Raw genomic sequence first — 17,555 nt, forward strand, 5'->3', positions numbered from 1 at the left:
GTATGAAAGTGCATAATCTGCCTAAAGAAAAAAAGAAAAAAATCTGATCATAGCATATTACATTATAGAAGACCAATAAACACATTCTGGACAAGGCAGCTGCCAAACTGTCCGTCAGACATCAATATCTGGGTCTATCAAAGGTTTTTAACTATTTAAATAGAACAAATTCAGCTCATTTAACTTTTTTTTTTTTTTTTTTTTTAACTTAGTAGTTTACTCAGTGTCGGAGCCACCTCGTTGTTGGGCAACTCCAGAACACAGCCACACGTATGGGACATTGGCCTCCTTGTAATCGGGTGCTCTGGCGCGAAGAATCGCACATAGATCTTCTGATCCACTGAAAGATCTGCCCTTTTCAACAACAAAAATAAGATATTAGTTCCACATCACATACACCACCCACGCCACACTAGACAACCCATGTGGCTGTCACCTCCAATTCACACTCTCTAAATGTTGGCTTTGATAGCTCTATGACTGTGTGTGCGCATAAAGCCACACTAAAACAAAGTTTTTAAAGGGCCTATATCATGCTATTTTAAGCCTTCCAAAGTCAACCGTAAGCACATACGGTACAAAATAATACTTTTGGCACTATAGAGGACTCATTAAATATTAGTTTTCCTGATCAGTTGACGCAGTATCATCATTGGCCAGTAGATGTCATGTGTACATCACACCGAGAGTATATGCTTTGAGGAATGAGGCATTTTCAGAAAAATGTTGACACTTGAAGCATAAATGTCTGAATCAATAGAAAAATATAATCACTTGTTCCTCATCATAGCACCCACTTTGTCTGAAAATTTTAGTCAAATCCATGCAGTACAATGATTTTTTTCTTTCATACAGACCAAGTGACAAACACCAGCAAAAACCTTATGTTCAACAATATTCAATATATTTAATGAGAGAAAACAAATGACTGAATTACAATGAACTTGGTGTCAGGGTAAGGCCAGCATATACTTCATCCAGTCCTCCAAGTGGTAATTTCAGTTCCTTTAGTACACTGGACCAGTATTTGCAATACACGTGGGATCTTGAACATCATCATTATATCACCTCAAAGTTTTCTTCCCATTCCCCTTATTGACAAGAAATTTAACATCATGAGTGTCAATGAAATCTATCCACGCCTCAGATCCAGCTACAGACAGATCATCATTCATTGCTTGTTCAGCCACTTCCTTTTCTTCAGAGGGAATTCTGTGTAAAATTGCCCAAAGCAGGTCATTTTCCATCAGTTCAAGGCTGAGACAATACAAATCAAAGGGCTTGGCCAATGCTGGGAAAATATTGAACCATGTTGTATCCCAGGACCATGACTTTAGGTCGGTCAACCCATTCGTCTTTCATGTCATGGCATCGTTATCTTCATTGTGCCTCCATGGGTGCATTTACTGAAGAATGTCACCCAGTGAGGCACGGGGTGGATTTAAGTGGATGAGACTTGGGCTGGAGGTGGATTTTCCACTTCTAAGAGCTCCATGGGGACGGTGTCGTCAAGGGGCTCATCAAGATCATAAGTGGCATAATCAGCAAAGGTATGTCTGAAGACAGAGTTCGTGTCAATAATGATAACTTGTTCATCGCCAATATTGTTCTCTGTCAAGAGTCCACCTACCACTCCCACAAGTCCCCTGTCCAAGGCAAGCCATTTCTTCCAATACAGTCAAACTCTCAGAAGAGTTGTCGTGGTTCATCAAGAACACGATCAGTCGAGACACTTTTGCATGACCAATAGAGTCGGAATGTTTTCACCATTCGCTTTTCATACTGCTCACCTAATGTTGTTTTTGGCTCAAGCATTTCTTCAGTGAAGTCTCACATTGAAAATTCCAAATTACTTTCCTTGCCGAGTTTAGATTTTTTTTTCCAGGTGGAAACTCGTATTTTGCCTGTTTCTATGAATTCTGACATTGCTGTATACTTTGGGCCTTTAAATGTCTTGTGCCTCCCGGTGTTCTTTTGAGACATTAGAATTGCCAAACAGTTTTTTCCACACACTTCTCGGTAAGGCCATTGCTGGATACCTACCTTTGTTTAATTTTTGAAATCAAAGCTTCAGTTCCTTTGGATATGGTTCTGTTGGTTCCTTCAAACAAAACCACTCCGCTTCTGCAGTACTGATGGATTGCAATTCAGTCTCCAGTTTGGGGAACGTATTCTGTCAGCTGCTGATCTGTCATTGCATTGACAGTTTAGCAATCAATCTGAGAAAAAAGAACATTGGTAATTAAACAAGATAAAATCCCTAAAGAGCATGATCAATAATTTTGAAACAATGAGCTACAGCCTGGAGAATAAAACGTGTTCGTTACGGCCAGGTAGGGAAATGATTGACGAGATGATTTTTGTGATCTCGCTGCCAGCAGAAAAACACAACCAACCTTATGAACCACCTATGTGAACTGCTCCCATCTGGCAGGGGCAACCCATCGGACGAACGAACCTTTATTGCTCAGTGTTTTTCTGTTTTTTGTTTTGTCAATGTCTTTCTGTCTCCAAAGTGTTCTCTGTCAATTGACTGTCTGTTGTCGTACTCGAGCGGCTCCAACTACCGGAGACAAATTCCTCGTGTGTTTTTTGGACATACTTGGCAAATAAAGATGATTCTGATTCTGATCCCAGCTATCTTTGGACGAGAGATATAGACCGCCATCTACTGCAGTGGATGTGCAATTACACTTTATTCTCGTGCTGCAAATCATGTTCTTCAGGGTCTCACACGCCCCACTATTTGAGAAGCACTGCCTTCTCGCATTGTATATAACCCGTACCTAATGTACGTTGTAGTTCACAAGACTGCCTTGCCACGCACATTGATTACAGAGATATTCACAAACAACAGGTCAACTGTGGATGCACTCAATTACTACAGACTATTTACTTCATGTAAAGTAGTTTATATGTATAGTACTTCTTGCTTTACACACTGTGTACAAGAGAGTCACCACCTGCCAAAAATAATTCTTTGTTTGTGCAAACTCGTTTGGCCGAATATCTCCGGATTACTGAGACTGAACCTTGCACGTTCGCAAACTCTGAATTTAAAGAAGAAATTGCAATCAACCATATCACACTACACATATGAAGCAACAACATGTGTGTATATTAGTATATTAGCACATCTGTAGTTCAATCTCTGGATTCCATGTTTGTAGTAGAGGTTGCAGTTTAAAGTAGTCTATCACGCGTAGCATTGGTTTGCCAATTCATGTAACTTTGTGTCATTTCGATATTTTCAGTAAATGACGACATACGTTTTGTGGGTATTGGAATAATCATCATGATCATAATCATCAGACCACAGCCTACCTGCGATTTCTTACAATGGCTTACACTTGACAACCAGAGGACACTACAGCTTCATTGAATAACCGTGGCAACTTTTAGACAAGATGAAAAGTACCTTGAACTTGGCAATAGGATTCTGCACATTTGTAAAAAGGGCATCTCACGCGGACAAAATTCCTCAATCAAATGACCGTTTGTGAATGTAAATAATTTCTATCGTTTCAGTAATTTACCAGATGCATTCTCTAGGTGTACCTTAGCCATAGAGCAGCGGTGTCAAACACATTTTTGTCATGGGCCACATCGCAGTTATGGTTCCACTCGGAGGGCCGTTATGGCTGCAAACCCATATGAATGTATGACTGCCTCGCAATATTACACACACACAAATGAATGGATAATTACTTTTGAAATCAAAAGCAAGTAAAAACTGTTTGTTCAACTACAGTATGAATCCATTTTATTTTTAAATTGGGGTTGGTAACAAGAAAATGCTTGCAATATCTCTATTTTTAAAAGTGAAGCCAATTTGGAATTTTAGCAAGAAACAAAGTTGATGCACACTCTCGCGGGCAACATAAAATGATGTCGCGGGCCGGATTCTGGGCCCCGGGCCACCAGTTTGACACATGTGCCAAAGAGCGCATGTTTTCGCATATTGTGGAGCACCTGAGCACAACCCAGTGGCAAAAAGATGAACAACTGCAGATAATATACTTACATTGATTGTGCAATCACAGACACATTTGTCTGTTTGCAAACTTCCACTTCTCTGGCAAGGACTCAACTCAACGAGTACCCATTTGGTGTAGCGATGGGCACGGCAGTTCTTTTGAGTGTACTGAATCATTCAAATCAGTTCTTTAAAAAGATTTGTTCCAAAAATGTGTTCACCGAATCGTTGAGTTCTTTTTCACAAAATCATTCAGTGAATGAGCCATCCCTGAGGTTCACGTTCACCGAAGGACTACGCATTGTTGTTTGTTGTCACGTATTGTAAACTAGGAAAGGCAGTGAGATTTATTAAAAAAAAAAAAAACTGAAGCTAAATTTTCACCGACCTCTCTCTCTCAGAAAGCTCTCGAACACTCGGCTTCGGTTGTGACGGCCGGCGTGACTATTCTGCATCCCACCCCGGTGGACAGCCTCGCTGACACCAGCACCTGCCACCTGGGCTTCCTGCTCACTCACCTTACTGTTATTGTTACCCGAGTAGTGGAAAGCGCCTTTGAGTGTCTTGAGAAGCGCTATATAAGTTTAATGTATTATCAGAATCAGAATCATCTATATTTGCCAAGTATGTCCAAAACACACAAGGAATTTGTCTCCGGTAGTTGGAGCCGCTCTAGTACAACAAACAGTTAATTTACAGAACACTTTGGGGACATAAAGACATTGACAAAAAACAATTGTGCAAAAAGATGCAGAGTCCTCTAGCACTTAGAGCAGTTCGAATGACTAATATTGCAATAGTCCGGTGCAATGAGCATTGTGCAAAGGGCGCTGATACTTCAAGGAGCGTATGCGGCTTAAAGTGACGAGTAGTGCGATCATCTGGGACAATGTCGGTTGTGCAAATGTTGCAGATACTCCTCAATCAGTGTGCAAATGGAGCAGATGCTACTCTGGCATGAGTGGCCAGTATATGCAAATAGTGCAGCATGGCGAGACAACTACAGTGAGTGCACGAGTAATACATAATTGGCCCCACAGAAATGTGACAACGAACTTTTCAAATCTGTAGTAGAAGGTATTCAAGTCGTTGGCTAGTGCGCGATTGTTCTCAGCTTGGGGGGATCGTCGCTTGTAATTAGTCAGCGATTGGAATGCACGCCAGACTGATTTCGAGTCGTTCGCGCTAAACTGTTTTTCCAACTTTGCTGCATAGATCCTCTTTGCAATGTTAATTTCTCTAGTAAGCTGGTTTCTAGCTCGATTATACAGGGCCCTGTCCCCGCTTTGATATGCGTCCTCCTTAAATTGGCTTCACTTGGCAGAGCTGCTTAAGTTTAGCAGTGAACCACGGCTTGTTGTTGAATGTGCGAAATGATTTTGTTGGTACACAAACCTCTTCACAGAAACTGACATAAGATGTGACAGTGTCCGTATATTCATCCAGGCTGCCAGCTGAATTTTCAAACACACTCCAGTCTGTGCAGTCTAAACAGCTTTGAAGTTCCATCTTGGCTTCATTGGTCCACTTTTTGACTGTTTTCACTGTAGGCTTCGCACATTTAAGTTCTTGCCAGTACGTCGGTATGAAGTGAATTAAGCAGTGATCAGACGAGCCCAGGGCTGCACGACGTATAGCACGGTATGCGTTTTTTACCGTAGTGTAGCAGTGGTCTAAAGTATTATTTTCCCTGGTAGGACAGTCGGTGTGCTGCTTGTATTTAGGGAGTTTGTGGTTGAGTTTAGCTTTGTTAAAGTCCCCGAGAATAATGAGGGGTGAGTCCGGGTGTTTTTTTTCAATTTCGTTGACTTGTTCGGCGAGCGTTAGCAACGCGGCGTTCGTGTTAGCTTGCGGTGTAATATAGACTCCAGCCAGTATAAACGATGCAAACTCATGTGGCGAGTAGAATGGTTTACAGTTCAAAAACAGCGACTCCAAATGCGGGCTGCAGTGTGTGCTGAGCACCGTGACGTCCGTACACCATTTTTCGTTTATATGGAGGCATATCCCGCCGCCCTTTGTTTTTCCCGATGATTCCATGTAGCGGTCCGCTCGATGAATGTTGAAGCCGGGAAGCATGACGGGGGCATCGGGTACGGCGTCGCAAAGCCAGGTCTCCGTGAAGCACATGGCCGCGGAACGTCCGAAGTCTTTACTGGTCTTTAACAGAAGATGAAGCTCGTCCATTTTGTTGGGTAGGGAGCGTACATTCGCGAGGTGGATCGACGGGAACGCCAATCTGTGTCCTCTCTTGCGGAGTTTCACCTGAATGCCGGCTCGTTTTCCTCTGTGGCGCCGCTTCCTTCTCCATGCGCCGAAAACCGCGGACGCCGCTCCGGTGAGTAACTCGGGGAAAAAACTGAGCGGATATTCGAAAGTTGGTGACAGAAAGTCCGGAGTAGCCTCCTTGATGGTTAGCAGGTCTCCCCTTGTGTAAGTGAGTCGTGTAAGGTCTCCAAAGATGGATGAAAAACACAAAAACAAAGACAATACTAGAGAGCGCGTTACCGAGGCGACCACACTGGTAGGTACCATCTTGGATAAGCCATTATTATTATTATTATGAAATGAAAACCTTTAATAATCACATTACAGACACAAGGAATGATATGCATGTGTACGTATATACATTTATGATTAATATATCCATCCATTTTCTGAGCCGCTTCTCCTCAGTAGGGTCGCAGGCGTGCTGGAGCCTATCCCAGCTATCATCGGGCAGGAGTCAGGGTACACCCTGAACTGGTTGCCAGCCAATCGCAGGGCACATGCAAACAAACAACCATTCGCACTCACAGTCACACCTACGGGCAACTTAGAGTCGTCAATTAACCTACCATGCATGTTTTTGGGATGTGGGAGGAAACCGGAGTGCCCGGACAAAACCCACGCAGGCACGGGGAGAACATGCAAACTCCACACAGGCGGGGCCGGGGATTGAACCCAGGTCCTCACAACTATGCGGCAGACGCTCTAACCAGTCGTCCACCGTGCCGCCATGATTAATTTACATTTATTTTAAATATGTGTGCTTGTTTTCATGTTCTTGACTGACTTAAATTAGCCGTTAGCTTGAATAAATGGCTGCTTGTGAACACGATCAGGATGTCAAGACATGCGGTTAAAATCACTCATGAGTACGTTCACTGCGTATTATGTCGTCGTATTAAATCACTCATCGTACTAGTACATTGCTCCTTAGCGGATCGCGAACGAAGATTTTATTTTATTTTTTCAAACCTGTCCTGTTCAGCTTCCTGGCCTTGCAGAATGGTGGTTCTGTAGGCCTTTGTGCTGGAACAGTTTTGCTGTGCAACAGAGGAGTTCGAAATGGCGGGCAAGAAAGCAGGCTGGAGTGCCGGGACACCTGACCGAGTGTCATCCCCAGCCCAACCCTGCCGCTCCCCAACAGATGGGTGTATGATACATTAAAACTGGAGGACTGGCAGAGCAGTGAAGGTAGGTGCAACCAGACCGGAAACAAGCACAGATGTGTCAGCACCCGGCACCCACCCCATCTGCTGCCATTCCGGCAGGGGACCCTGAATGAGATATGTCTGTGCCCAATGTGTGGAGTATGTACAGTGTGAGTATTAAAAAATGAAAAAGAGTGTGTGAAGTAAGAGGCCAGATTCCTGCGGGTCCAGCCAGGCCAGACCAGTCGGCAGACCACAGAGGAGGGAAGCCCCCCCACCCCACCGTAATTCCCCCAAAAAATAAAAAAACAACCATAGGCCAGTGGCCAGAGCAGGGCCAGAAGGTGGGCCTGACCAAGGCGAGAGGTGCTGACACCCCACCGTGAGCCCCAAGTTAGCCGGGGACCCCACACAGCCTGAGGGAGGGAAGGGTGACAACCACAGGGGGGCGCCCGGGGAGAGGGAAGAGGAGGACACAGACCTGGGATGCAGCAGCACGGCCCCCAAGCCCCCACCCGGAGACCAGGATGAGAACCCCGGAGTGGGCACGGGCACCACACCGGTACCTGGGGACGGAGAGCAGCCCAAGAATCGGCATCCCCCAGGAAGGCAGCACGGACACGACCGTACCCAAGAGGAGGAGCGGGGAACAGGCCCAGCATCCCCAGAGGCTAACCTCGCAGATCCAGAAGAATAGGGTTAAAGTCAATGCAAATGACCCTGTGGCGTACAAAGGGGTCTACAAAGAGCAATTCATATAGTACAAGCCCAATTCCAATGAAGTTGGGACGTTGGGTTAAACATAAATAAAAACAGACTACAATGATTTGCAAATCATGTTCGACCTATATTTAATTGAATACACGACAAAGACAAGAATGCAGCCCTATGGGTGGCACAAGTCAGTGCAAACTGTAGGCCGGTCCCGAGCCCGGATAAATGCAGAGGGTTGCGTCAGGAAGGGCATCCGGGTTAAAACCTTGCCAAACAAATATGAGCGTTCATCCAAAGAATTCCATACCGGATCGGTCGTGGCCCGGGTTAACAATGTCCGCCAGCGGCGCCGTCAACCTGCAGGGCGCCGTTGGAAATTCAGCTACTGTGGGTCGAAGTCAAAGAAGAAGAGGAGGTGGAAAGCGGGTTCTTTGGCAGAAAGAGAAGAGGAAAACACAGAGCCTAGAACTGAATGTGGGGACTTTGAATGTTGGGACTATGACAGGAAAATCTTGGGAGTTGGTTGACATGATGATTAGGAGAAAGGTTGATATATTGTGTGTCCAGGAGACCAGGTGGAAAGGCAGTAAGGCTAGAAGTTTCGGGGCAGGGTTTAAATTATTTTACCATGGTGTAGATGGGAAGAGAAATGGAGTCGGGGTTATTTTAAAAGAAGAGTTGGCTAAGAATGTCTTGGAGGTGAAAAGAGTATCAGATCGAGTGATGAGGCTGAAATTTGAAATTGAGGGTGTTATGTGTAATGTGATTAGTGGCTATGCCCCACAGGTAGGATGTGACCTAGAGGTGAAAGAGAAATTCTGGAAGGAGCTCGATGATGTAGTTCTGAGCATCCCAGACAGAGAGAGAGTCGTATTTGGTGCAGATTGTAATGGACACATTGGTGAAAGAAACAGGGGTGATGAAGAAGTGATGGGTAAGTACCGCATCTAGGAAAGGAACTTGGAGGGACAGATGGTGGTAGACTTTGCAACAAGGATGCAAATGGCTGTAGTGAACACTTTTTTTCAGAAGAGGCACGAACATAGGGTGACCTACAAGAGCGGAGGTAGAAGCACACAGGTGGATTACATCTTGTGCAGACGATGTAATCTGAAGGAGGTTACCAACTGTAAGGTAGTGGTAGGGGGGAGAGTGGCTAGACAGCATAGGATGGTGGTGTGTAAGATGACTCTGGTGGTGGGGAGGAAAATTAGGAAGACAAAGGCAGAGAAGAGAACCAGCTTTTCGGGAAGAGGTGATACAGGCTCTTGGTGGACGGCAGGAGCTTCCAGAAGACTGGACCACTGCAGCCAAGGTGATCAGAGAAGCAGGCAAGAGAGTACTTGGCGTATCTTCTGGCAGGAAAGGAGAGAAGGAGACTTGGTGGTGGAACCTCACAGTACAGGAAATCATACAAGGGAAAAGGTTAGCTCAGAAGAAGTGGGACACTGAGAGGACCGAGGAGAGGCGAAAGGAATACATTGAGATGCGACACAGGGCAAAGGTAGAGGTGGCAAAGGCAAAACAAGAGGCATATGATGACATGTATGGCAGGTTGGACACTGAAGAAGGAGAAAAGGATCTATACAGGCTGGCCAGACAGAGGGATAGAGATGGGAAGGATGTGCAGCAGGTTAGGGTGATTAAGGATAGAGATGGAAATATGTTGACTGGTGCCAGCAGTGTGCTTGCTAGATGGAAAGAATACTTCGAGGAGTTGATGAATGAGGAAAATGATAGAGAAGGGAGAGTAGAAGAGGAAAGTGTGGTGGACCAGGAAGTGGCAATGATTAGTAAGGGGGAAGATAGAAAGGCATTAAAGAGAATGGAAAATGGAAAGGCAGTTGGTCCTGATGACATTCCTGTGGAGGTATGGAAGCATCTAGGAGAGGTGGCTGTGGAGTTTTTGACCAGCTTCCTCAATAGAATTCTAGTGCGTGAGAAGATGCCTGAGGAATGGAGGAAAAGTGATCTGCAAAGCTGTGGGAACTATAGAGGAATAAAGTTGATGAGCCACACAATGAAGTTATGGGAAAGAGGAGTAGTGGAGGCTAGACTTAGGACAGAAGTGAGTATTTGCGAGCACCAGTATGGTTTCATGCCTAGAAAGAGTACCACAGATGCACTATTTGCCTTGAGGATGTTGATGGAAAAGTACAGAGAAGGTCAGAAGGAGCTACATTGTGTCTTTGTAGATCTAGAGAAAGCCTATGACAGAGTACCCAGAGAGGAACTGTGGTACTGCATGCGGAAGTCTGGAGTGGCAGAGAAGTATGTTAGAATAATACAGGACATTTATGAGGGCAGCAGAACAGCGGTGAGGTGTGCTGTAAGTGTGACAGACGAATTTAAGGTGGATGTGAGACTGCATCAGGGATCAGCCCTGAGCCCCTTCCTTTTTGCAGTGGTGATGGATAGGCTGACAGATGAGGTTAGACTGGAATCCCTGGGGACCATGATGCTTGCAGATGACATTGTGATCTGCAACGAAAGCAGGTAGCAGCTGGAGGAACATTTAGAAAGATGGAGGCATGCACTGGAAAGAAGAGGAATGAAGATTAGCCGAAGTAAAACAGAATATATGTGCATGAATGAGAGGGCTGGTGGGGGAAGAATGAGGCTACAGGGAGGAGCGATAGCAAGGGTGGAGGACTTTAAATACTTGGGGTCAACCGTCCAGAGCAATGGTGAGTGTGGTCAGGAAGTGAAGAAACGGGTCCAAGCAGCTTGGAACAGGTGGAGGAAGGTGTCAGGTGTGTTATGTGACAGAAGAGTCTCTACTAGGATGAAGGGCAAAGTATATAAAACAGTGGTGAGGCCAGCCATGATGTACGGATGAGAGACAGTGGCACTGAAGAGACAACAGGAAGCAGAGCTGGAGGTGGCGGAAATGAAGATGTTGAGGTTCGCTCTCGGAGTGACCAGGTTGAATAAAATTAGAAATGAGCTCATCAGAGGGACAGCCTAGGTTCGATGTTTTGGAGACAAAGTTAGAGAGAGCAGACTTCGATGGTTTGGACACGTCCAGAGGAGAAATAGTGAGTATATTGGTAGGATGATGAAGATGGAGCTGCCAGGCAAGAGAGCTCGAGAAAGACCAAAGAGAAGGTTGATGGATGTCGTGAGGGAAGACATGATGGCAGTTGGTGTTCGAGAGGAGGATGCAGGAGATAGGCTTACATGGAAAAGGATGACACGCTATGGCGAACCCTTACGGGACAAGCCGAAAGGAAAAGAAGTCGTTATAGGGAGTATTGTTGATGTTGACCAATCGATAGCATTTTCTGATAATTGCGAAAATTTCTTAATGAGGTTAAAATTTGAAGTGATGACTTGGGTTCTTGTAAATAAAGGATATCATCTGCGTTTAGACTGATTTTGTGTTCTTACACAGGAGAGCAGATTCGTTTAATACTCATGTTCTGGCGTATCGCTATTCCCAGTTGTTCGATAAATAGTGCAAATATCATTGGTGAGAGTGGGTATCCTTGTCAAGTTCCTCTTTGTGAAGTGAAACTGTGATTTGACCCATCTTTCCTTGTTAAACATTCATTATTTTCCATACCACTTATCATCACGAGGGTCGTGAGCGTGCTGGAGCCTATCCCAGCTATCTTTGGGCGAAAGGCGGGGTAACACCCTGAACTGGTCGCCAGCCAATCGCAGGGCAAATATAAACAAACAACCATTCGCACTCACATCTATGGACAATTTGGAGTCCTCAATTAACCTACCATGCATGTTTTTGGAATGTGGGAGGAAACCGGAGTACCCGGAAAAAAAATCACGCAAGCACGGGAAGAAACAAGCAAACTCCATACAGGAGAGGAGGATTATAACCCGGGTACTCAGAACTGTGAGGCAGATGTGCTAACCAGTCGTCCACCGTGCGCCTTTTGAAGCAGAGATCATTGTTTTGTAGATCCGAGACATATCATAACTGATGGTTCTTGTTCATAGGGCGCCCTGGGCAAACCACACAGGGTCTCCGACCAGAAATGCAAGTCTGGAGCATCATCATGTCTTTCATTAAAATTATTTACTATCCATTTTTACCGGTCATATTAAATACAGACTCTCCAAATAAGGTGCTTATTATTGATACAATGCTTATTATTAATGTCAACACAGTACTAAGTACTTTTAACTTACAGAACTAATTTAATTTTGGTTAACCCATGGCCCCCTCCTTGAGCCGTCACCTTGTCGTGGTGGAGGGGTTTGTGTGTCCCAGTGATCCTAGGAGCTAAGTTGTCTTTATGCCCCTGGCAGGGTCACCCATGGCAAACAGGTCCTAGGTGAGGGACCAGACAAAGCACGGCTCAAAGACCCCTAATGATGACGACAACCAATGGACTTCGTTTTCCCTTGCCCGGACGCGGGTCACCGGGGCCCCCCACTGGAGCCAGGCCTGGTGGTGGGGCTCGTAGGCGAGCGCCTGGTGGCCGGGCCTGCACCCATGGGGCCCGGCCGGGCACAGCCCGGAAGGGTAACGTGGGTCCCCCTTCCCATGGGCTCACCACCTGTGGGAGGGGCCATAGGGGTCGGGTGCAGTGTGAGCTGGGCGGTGGCCGAAGACGGGGACCTTGGCGATCCGATCCCCGGCTACAGAAGCTGGCTCTAGGGACGTGGAATGTCACCTCTCTGGCAGGGAAGGAGCCCGAGCTGGTGTGTGAGGTCGTGAAGTTCCGACTAGATATAGTCGGACTCTCCTCCACACACAGCTCTGGTACCAGTCCTCCCGAGAGGGGTCGGACTCTCTTCCACTCTGGAGTTGCCCACGGTGAGAGGCGCCGAGCAGGTGTGGGTATACTTATTGCTCCCCGGCTCGGCACCTGTACGTTGGGGTTCACCCCGGTGGACGAGAGGGTAGCCTTCCTCCGCCTTCGGGTGGGGGGACGGGTCCTGACTATTGTTTGTGCCTATGCACCAAACAGCAGTTCAGAGTACCCACCCTTTTTGGAGTCCTTGGAGGGGGTGCTGGAGAGCCCCCCCACTGGGGACTCCATTGTTCTGTTGGGGGACTTCAATGCTCACGTGGGCAATGACAGTGAGACCTGGAAGGGCGTGATTGGGAGGAACGGCCCCCCCCGATCAGAACCCGAGCGGTGTTCTGTTATTGGACTTCTGTGCTCGTCATGGATTGTCCATAACGAACACCATGTTCAAGCATAAGGGTGTCCACATGTGCACTTGGCACCAGGACACCCTAGGTCGCAGTTCGATGATCGACTTTGTGGTCTTGTCATCGGACTTGCGGCCACATGTCTTGGACACTCGGGTGAAGAGAGAGGCGGAGCTGTCAACTGATCACCACCTGGTGGTGAGTTGGCTCCGATGGTGGTGGGAACGTCTGGCAGAATCCCCTGTCAGAAGGAGTTTCAACTCCCACCTCCAACAGGACTTTGCTCATGTTCCGGGCAGACTGGGGACATCGAGTCCGAGTGGACCATGTTCCACGCCTCCATTGCTGAGGCGGCCGACCGGAGCTGTGGCCGTAAGGTGGTCGGTGCCTGTCGTGGCGGCAATCCCCGAACCCGTTGGTGGACACCAACGGTGAGGGATGCCGTCAAGCTGAAGAAGGAGTCCTATTGGGCCTTTTTGGCCTGTGGGACTCCTGAGGCAGCTGATGGGTACTGGGTGGCCAAGCGGAATGCAGCTCTGGTGGTCGCTGAAGCAAAAACTCGGGTATGGGAGGAGTTCGGTGAGGCCATGGAGAAAGACTTCCGGACGGCTTCGAGGAAATTCTGGTCCACCATCCGACGTTTCAGGAGAGGAAAGCAGTGCACCACCAACACTGTGTATAGTGGGGATGGGGCGCTGCTGACCTCGACTCGGGACGTTGTGAGTCCGTGGGGAGAATACATCGAAGACCTCCTCAATTCCACCGACACGCCTTCCCATGAGGAAGCAGAGTGTGGGTTCTCTGAGGTGGGCTCTCCTATATCTGGGTTTGAGGTCACCGAGGTAGTTAAAAAGCTCCTCGGTGGCAGGGCCCCGGGGGTGGATGAGATTCGCCCGGAGTTCCTAAAGGCTCTGGATGTTGTGGGGCTGTCCTGGTTGACACGCCTCTGCAACATCGCATGGACATCGGGGACAGTGCCTCTGGATATGCAGACTGGGGTGGTGGTGCCCCTTTTTAAGAAGGGGGACCGGAGGGTGTGTTCCAACTACAGGGGGATCACACTGCTCAGCTTCCCTGGTAAGGTCTATTCAGGGGTGCTGGAGAGGAGGGTCCGTCGGGAAGTCGAATCTCAGATTCAGGAGGAGCAGTGTGGTTTTCGTCCTGGCCGTGGAACAGTGGACCAGCTCTACACCCCCGGCAGGGTCCTCGAGGGTGCATGGGAGTTCTCCCAACCAGTCTACATGTGTTTTGTGGACTTGGAGAAGGCCTTCGACCGTGTCCCTCGGGGAGTCCTGTGGAGGGTGCTTCAGGAGTATGGGGTACCGAACTCCCTGATACGGGCTGTTCGGTCCCTGTACGACCGGAGTCAGAGTTTGGTCCGCATATCCGGCAGTAAGTCGGACTCGTTCCCGGTGAGGGTTGGCTCCGCCAAGGCTGCCCTTTGTCGCCGATTCTGTTCATAACTTTTATGGACAGAATTTCTAGGCGCAGCCAAGGCGAAGAGGGTGTCCGGTTTGGTGGCCTCAGTATTGCATCTCTGCTTTTTGCTGATGATGTGGTTCTGTTGGCTTCATCAAGCCGTGAGCTCCAACTCTCACGGGAGCAGTTTGCAGCCGAGTGTGAAGCGGCTGGGATGAGAATCAGCACCTCCAAATCTGAGACCATGGTCCTCAGTCGGAAAAGGGTGGCTTGCCCTCTCCGGGTCGGGGATGAGATCCTGCCCCAAGTGGAGGAGTTCAAGTATCTTGGGGTCTTGTTCACGAGCGAGGGAAGAATGGAACGGGAGATCGACAGACGGATCGGTGCAGCGTCTGCAGTGATGCGGACTTTGTATCGGTCCGTTGTGGTAAAGAAGGAGTTACGCCGAAAAGCGAAGCTCTCAATTTACCGATCGATCTTCGTTCCTACCCTCACCTATGGTCATGAGCTGTGGGTCATGACCGAAAGAACGAGATCCCGGATACAAGCGGCCGAAATGAGTTTCCTCCGCAGGGTGTCCGGGCTCTACCTTAGAGATAGGGTGAGAAGCTCGGTCATCCGGGAGGATCTCAGAGTAGAGCCACTGCTCCTCCGCATTGAGAGGAGCCAGATGAGGTGGCTGGGGCATCTGATTCGGATGCCTCCCGGACGCCTCCCTGGTGAAGTGTTCCGGGCACGTCCCACCGGGAGGAGACCCCGGGGACGACCCAGGACACGCTGGAGAGACTACGTCCTTCGGCTGGCCTGGGAACGCCTCTGGATCCCTCCGGAAGAGCTGGATGAAGTGGCTGGGGAGAGGGAAGTCCGGGCGTCCCTGCTGAAGCTACTGCCCCCGCGACCGGACCCGGATCAGCGGTAAAAAATGGATGGATGGATTAACCCATGGCATCCGTGCAAAGCCCGAAGAGGCAACGTGGGTCCCCCTTCCCATGAAGTCACCACCTGTGGCAGGGGCCAAGGGATTTCGGTGCGCAAAGAGCTGGGCGCCGGTCCAATCCCCAGCTCCAGATGCTGGCTCTCGGAACGTGGAATGTCACCTCTCTGGCAGGGAAGGAGCCTGAACTGGTGTGTGAGGTTCAGAAATTCCGACTAGATACACTCGCACTCACCTCAATACACAGCTTGGGCTTTGGTAACAGTCCTCTTGAGAGGGGTTGGACTCTATTTCACGCTAGAGTTGCCCATCATGAGACGCGCCTAGTGTGTGAGCATACTTATTGCTCCACGGTGGAGAGGGTAGCCTCCTTCTGCATCCGGGTGGGGGCACGGGTTCTGACTGTTGTTGCACCAAACAGCTGCTCAGAGTACTTACCCTTTTTAGAGACATTGGAGGGGGTGCTGGTGAGCGCTCCCGCTGAAGACTCCCTTGTTCTTCTGGGGGACTTCAATGCTCACGTGGGCAACAACAGTGAGAGCTGGAATCACGTGATTGGGAAGAAAGGTCCCCCTGTTTAAAACCCGAGCGGGGTTCTGTTATTGGACTTATGTGCTTGTCACGCATTGTCCATCACAAACACCATGTTCAGACATTAGGGTGTCCATATGTGCACTTGGCATCAGGACACCTTAGGTCGCAGTTCGATGATCGACTTTGTGGTCGTGTCATCGGAATTGCGGCTGCATGTCATGGACACTCAGGTGACGAGAGGGGCAGAGCTGTCAACCGATCACCACCTGGTGGTGAGTTGACTCCGATGGTGGGGGAATATGCTGGTCCAACCTGGCAGGTCCAAATGTATTGTGAGGGTCTGCTGTCAGAAGCTGCTGTCAGAAGGAGTTTCAACTCCCACCTCTGGCAGAACTTTGCCCACGTTCCGGGGGAGGGGGGGACATTGACCATGTTCCACACCTCCATTGTTGAGGCAACCGACCGGAGCTGTAGCCGTAAGGTGGTCGGTGCCGGTCGTGGTGGCAATCCCTGGAAGCTGATGGGTACCGGCAGGCCAAGCGGAATACGGCTTTGGTGGTCACGGTGGCAAAAGGTCAGGCGTGGGAGAGTGTGTTGGTGTAGACAGACAGACAGACACACACACACACGGACAAAATACATTTTAATTCAATTAATGGATAAAAAAACAACAACAGTGGTCACAGAAATAAATGGAATCTGACAAAAGTAGTAATGAATAGAAATGTAATGAAAATTAACCTATGAAAAACAGACATTCCTTTTGAATTGTGGTTCAATGGAATTATTTTTAAATAGAAACTAATGAAATAGGCCTGGACTACATTTGTGGTACCCCTAGAAAAAAAAAAATGAAACAAATTTATCATAGGTCAAACAAGGCGTGTCCTCTATCATCACAGGTGTCTTCAAACTTGTAATAATTTAAAGGTTGACAAGTAATCACTGTGTTGTTTGGTGACATGGTGTTTACCACACGAAATATGGACCAGAGGAAGTGAAAGACAAGCGTTGTTTCAGGAGATTAGAAAGAACATTACAGACAAGCACATTAAAGGTAGAGGCTATAAGACCATCTTCAAGCAGCTTGATGTTTCTGTGACTACAAGTTGCAAATATTATTCAGAAATGTAAGATCCACGGGACTGTTGCCAACCTTCCTGGACATGGTTGCAGGATGAAAATTGATGACAAATTTAAGAGACTGATAATATGAATAGTAACAAAAAAGCCAAGAACAAGCTCCAAAGAAATGAAAGGTGAGGGTACATCAGTGCCAGATCGCACCATCCGTCACTGAAGTGGACTTCATGGGAGATGGTCAAGAAGGACACTACTGTTGAAAATAAAACATGAAAAAGCCAGATTGGAATTTGCCAAAATGAATGTTGACAAGCCAAAAAGCTTCTTGGAGAATATCATATGGACAGACAAGAC

The 17,555-nt window shown here is 47.8% G+C and overlaps 1 protein-coding gene and 1 long non-coding RNA gene across 4 annotated transcripts in view; one reads left to right on the top strand and one right to left on the bottom strand.

Moving 5' to 3' along the window:
- Positions 1–17,555, top strand: part of LOC133412491 (uncharacterized) — a 39,757-nt gene that overhangs the window by 7,726 nt on the left and 14,476 nt on the right. The window lies entirely within an intron of this gene.
- The window catches only part of LOC133412488 (glucosamine-6-phosphate isomerase 2), a 49,793-nt gene continuing 32,240 nt past the window's right edge, over positions 3–17,555 (bottom strand). Inside the window, exons 7-8 of one of the 3 annotated variants that reach the window (XR_009769773.1) lie at positions 2,044–2,219; positions 3–354 (exon numbers count right to left, since the gene is read on the bottom strand). Coding sequence is in view for 2 of the 3 variants with exons in the window: in XM_061695743.1 (XP_061551727.1) it covers positions 16,490–16,668 (179 nt within the window). In the remaining variant the exon portion in view is untranslated. Of the gene's footprint in view, positions 2,220–15,445; positions 16,669–17,555 lie in introns of those variants that run through there. The other 2 variants (XM_061695745.1, XM_061695743.1) reach the window with 2 other exon arrangements.

Source organism: Phycodurus eques, chromosome 14 (genome assembly GCF_024500275.1).
Source record: "Phycodurus eques isolate BA_2022a chromosome 14, UOR_Pequ_1.1, whole genome shotgun sequence".
NCBI classification, from domain to species: domain Eukaryota; kingdom Metazoa; phylum Chordata; class Actinopteri; order Syngnathiformes; family Syngnathidae; genus Phycodurus; species Phycodurus eques.